We start from the raw sequence: 4484 nt of genomic DNA on the forward strand, positions 1-4484 counted from the left end.
CCTTTACATCCATGAAATTTCTCGGGCCCCCCCCCCTGCCTGATGTAATCAAAATCACATGACGTCAGCGCACGTGAGCTGGTTCAGCCAATAAGGGCGAACAAGCTTTGTGACGCCTCCGCCACGTCTCTACAATCTCCTGCAGCCAAGTTCACAAATCTCTTGGGCTGCAGGCAATATACTAGTATTAGAACACTGTTTATTTTATTGTTTGCTGGCATCTGGTAATATTTTTTTTCTGGTGCACAAGGGCAATCCATTAGAGGGGGTATTCATCCACCTCTTTGCTACCTCCCTTCCCTCTCCCCCTCCCATTTTCTTTCACCCATTTGCTTTCCCCAGTGTCATCCACTCCTAACTACCAGTATTATGTATTATTTATTTATTCCCGTTTTAAATGTTGCCCAGGGATCAGGGATCCCCATAACCAAACTCAAGGGGGGTACTGATGAATCTCCCCTGCTGATCAATACTCCCAAGTGACCCCCCTGACCCAAAGAATAACAATCAGCCCCCCAAAACTCATCCTGCTCCCAAGTCCCTCAATTCTGGCATCTGCCTGACCTTCATCCCTGTTTAGCTGGGAGGGGGGAGCGCTCCGTTTGATCTTACTGTCCTGCTGGAGCTCCCTGGGGATAGGCGATCATGAGGCGGGGGCCTGCTCTGGCTCTTCCAGGTGCTGGAAGGCCCTGCTACCAGTGGGTGTGCAGCTCATTGGTCTGAAAAAGGAACCACCTCCTCCCGTGCCAGAACGAACACGCACACACACACACACGAACACACACACACACCTCTCTCACCTTCCCCCCAGTTTCTCTCTCTCACCTTCCCCCAGTGTCTTTCCTGAGGATCCTCTTCCCCCTCTGTGCTGCTGTGGATGTACAGCCCCCATCCCTAATTCTCACCTTCCTTATCTCTATTTTAACACCCCTCCAGTGCCACTCTGCTCTTTATTCTTCCTTTTTCAATCCCTGTCTAAGGCCTCGGCCATGTTAACTGCTTGCTCCCGCTCAGCACTGAGCCCCTACAGCCGCAATTAGAGCGTCTTTAGTAGGTGCTCGCCTACGCTTCCGCAAGCGCGCAGAAGCGTAGGTCTTAGTAGATTTTTCAATTCCCCTGCTTGCCGGCGCGACAGGCCGGTTAGGTGAGCGGTTCGCCCAATGAGGGCGAACCAGCTCCGTGATGCCACTGGCCCGCCCCCTGACGGTGCGCAGGGCAAGCAACCGCAAGGCCAGGGAAAGCACCAGCTTTCCCTGAGCCTCAGCACGCCAGCAGGGAGCCTGGCCGAGGCCTTAGTCACAGAAACCTTTGTATATCAGTATTGCTTACCTGAGGAAGAGAGGAGAACTCTTGAACGCTTGTCCTATGACATAAATTGTTAGTCCAAATAAAAAAGGTATCGCCTAATCCTGAAGAACTCATTTATTCTGCAGTATTGTAACTGGACTAACACAGATATATATCTATATATCTATACAGTATATCTATATTCACAGCCAGGACCAACAGTTGTCAAATAACTCTGTGTCAACCTAAACAGAGCAGTTCAAGCAACTTAAAACCATTGTATCTATTCTGGTGGTTTGGAATAGGTTAACCACACCTCTTTTACTTAAAATACTTCACATGTAACTGAAACCGCTGATACAATATCATATTTATATTATATTGGTATTGTATCAGCGGTCAGCCCTCTGGGTGGAGGATTATGTTTTGCTCTGAATGATTTTGATATGTCTATTTAGAAACATTTTCACTGTATTAGCTGTTATTAGCTTATCAGATCATACTCTGAGCCACTTTACCCGGGTACACGATTTACACCTCGAGGGGGACTCTTTAGTCACTCTCTTGACTTGTGGTTCTCTGTTGGTTACTTGATTTATGTGCACAGACACTTTATTATAACCAGTTAGGGGCCATTACTCGCTGTGTGTTTTGTGTTTTTTAGTTTTAATATGTTCAAACCTGTCCACTGTTCATCTAATAAATAAATAAATTGTATTTTTGATATTTTCCCACATTTCCGTGAGGGACCCCATTTTTGGGAGTTTCTGTGACCACACCTTGCTCTGGGAGCCCACCCTCTCTGTATATTCTTATACTTGACCGTAGTAGTGCATTTCTCCCCCCCCCCCTCTTTTTTTTACATGCTAGTAGAAGTCATTTAAATATACTTTGCATATCCTTCTAGCATATATCTCAGGTGTCTTTCCACATATTGCATGAAGGCAAATTTAAGTCTCTCTCTCTCTCTGCCTCGTTTAATCCCTGCATTAAACTATAACAGGGTCTATGGACAGGTGTTGTTACAGTAATCACCTCTTTTGCATATCATTAGCACTAATGTCAGTTATAATAATGCAAGGGTCCGTTACTGCTGAAAACAGTACTTGGCCTTAACCAGCTTTCAAGAAACCGGTTAGCATTTACTGCGTTAACTCCATAATAGAGCTCTGCATCTGGGTGCAAAACTCCTCCTCTTTCTCCCCTCCCCTCCCCCCCCCCCCGAAACCACCAGAATCAGAAAGACGCTTCTTTTGAGAGAGAACTTTATTTCCTCCTCTCAATCATTTTATTAAAAAAAAGTGTAAACAACGTATGTTTACAGCACTCTTCGTTAACCTAGACATTGACCCTTTACCTACTGGAGAGATCTGCAGAGCATCTCTCTATTACCCTCCCCTTGCTCCATAAATGTCGGCCTCCATATTAACCCTTTACATAAATGGATAGATCTGTAGAGCATCACACCTTTACCCCCTTACTATACCCTGCAGAGTATTTCTCCATTATACTCAGTCCTTAGAGACATGTAGCGTAACCCTAAAGTCCTCAGACAGATGCGCATAGCATTGCTCGTAGCAGCTCAGTGGCTGACTGCCATGTCACATGACTCCTCGTCTGCGTTGAATCCGGAGAAGTCGATTGGTTGGCAGTGTAGGGTGCGCAGGTTCACCAGGCAGGCGGTCTGAGTGCTGCTGAACCTCGGGACCGTCAGGAGCAGAACACGCTGCCCCTCTTTACCTGCAGAGGACACACACCAAGCATTACACACTACACGAGGACAGAGCATGTATGGCACCAGTTATCAGACCGTGGCAGACCCCTTCAATGCCAGAGGGGTCTGCCACACCTTGCTTAGCCATCTATTACATGCTCTGCACAATTAGGGGTGCATCTGGCATGGAAAGAGTTCAGCAATTGTCAGATAACGGGGGATGCCCTGCTCCACCCGCCCTCTCACCTTGAACCACCTTGCAGCTGAAACTGGGGGCACTCCCGCAAAAGTACACGTGGGGGCAGGTCTGCAGGATAAAGGGGTCCACCTTGTAGAAGGGATAGCACCCTGCGGAGGAGAGGGAGGAGGGGGCCTTAAAGGGAGGTAAAAGGAACATCCCCCAATCCCCAGTTCTATGCTCTACATTCCAGCTGCATCCTGCTGGGTTGATGCAGACACTTCCAACCTTAGTACAATATTTTGCCAATTTTTAAAAATTATTATATTATATATCACTGACAGTGTGCAGCGCCGTACTTAGAATTTTGCCCAACCTTTGAACCTTATGTACCAAGGTAAAAGTGGTGCAATTCAAAATATTTCTTCAGATGCTATTGATACCAATTGGATTTTTCACTCATTCAACATGTTATGGTGTATCAGGTCACTTTGGTGTTTCATGGAACTTACCCTTTAACCCAACAAACATGTTCCTATGTGGGAGTTGGCTAACCAATTAATCACATCATGGTCATTAGGTCAATTTTCTCCCATGTAGAACTGAACCTTTAACAGAAAGCGGGAGGTATTGCTGCTTACCCAGAGTGTCCGGGGCAGTGGGGCTCAGGTGTCCAACCTGCAACGTCCACTCCAGGATCTCCAAGTAATCCTGCATGCTGCTGTACTTAAAGATATCGCTGATGTTCTGACCCGACGTCCCGAGAATCCTGGAGGGAGACAGGATATTCACATCACACGGTGAGCGACAGCAATTCTCTTCATTCACAACTATACTTAGCGGTGGCAGTGGGGGAGGTAGGTACCTGACTCCGTCGATCTCTGCCTGGTACGGATTTGTTACCATATGTAGGGTACTGTATGGGGCAGCTTGCGGGAACATGCAGCGGTGCAAGGGCTGCTGGGGTAGAGTGTAATTTGTAGGGTCGAAAGGTCCAGGCATCACATCCACAGACACAGACCCCTGTAGAGGCAGAAGAGAAGGGACCGGAATTACTGGAACATGTCATTCTCTGAACCTACTGAGACGTCAACATGCCAGAGGCACAGGGGTTCCTCTAATAAAGGGCAAGGAAATTGCCTTTTCACAGGCAAGCCCATCAAACCTCTAATTAATATCAATATCTATTAGTGCTAAAGAAATCCACAAATACCAAAACATAGGAACAAAATAAAAGTCCATGAAATAAAACATCCAAGAGGTGTTTTAAAAAAGGATATAGGATATATGGAGCAGGATAAATCC

At 46.7% G+C, this 4484-nt stretch overlaps 1 protein-coding gene across 1 annotated transcript; it reads right to left on the bottom strand.

The window, feature by feature from the left end:
- Positions 1 to 2535: 2535 nt before the first annotated feature.
- On the bottom strand, positions 2536 to 4221 carry LOC142483631 (DNA polymerase delta subunit 2-like). The gene is made up of 4 exons (XM_075583650.1): positions 4045 to 4221; positions 3821 to 3948; positions 3248 to 3349; positions 2536 to 3027 (listed from the first exon to the last, which is right to left on the bottom strand). The coding sequence occupies exons 1-4, from the start codon at positions 4179 to 4181 to the stop codon at positions 2870 to 2872; spliced, it is 525 nt and encodes a 174-aa protein (XP_075439765.1). The 5' UTR covers positions 4182 to 4221; the 3' UTR covers positions 2536 to 2869.
- Between the last annotated feature and the right edge of the window lie 263 nt (positions 4222 to 4484).

The sequence above is a fragment of the Ascaphus truei genome, unplaced genomic scaffold, assembly GCF_040206685.1.
Source record: "Ascaphus truei isolate aAscTru1 unplaced genomic scaffold, aAscTru1.hap1 HAP1_SCAFFOLD_3464, whole genome shotgun sequence".
In the NCBI taxonomy this organism is placed as follows: domain Eukaryota; kingdom Metazoa; phylum Chordata; class Amphibia; order Anura; family Ascaphidae; genus Ascaphus; species Ascaphus truei.

What these genes read in the sequence shown, in the direction of transcription:
- LOC142483631 (XM_075583650.1), bottom strand. Translation starts at nt 4,181, where the DNA reads ATGCCTGGACCTTTCGACCCTACAAATTACACTCTACCCCAGCAGCCC. An exon ending in GCAGAGATCGACGGAGTCAG is followed by an intron (nt 3,949 to 4,044) that starts GTACCTACCTCC and finishes GTCTCCCTCCAG; the next exon opens with GATTCTCGGGACGTCGGGTC. An exon ending in CAGCTGCAAGGTGGTTCAAG is followed by an intron (nt 3,028 to 3,247) that starts GTGAGAGGGCGG and finishes TGTCCTCTGCAG; the next exon opens with GTAAAGAGGGGCAGCGTGTT.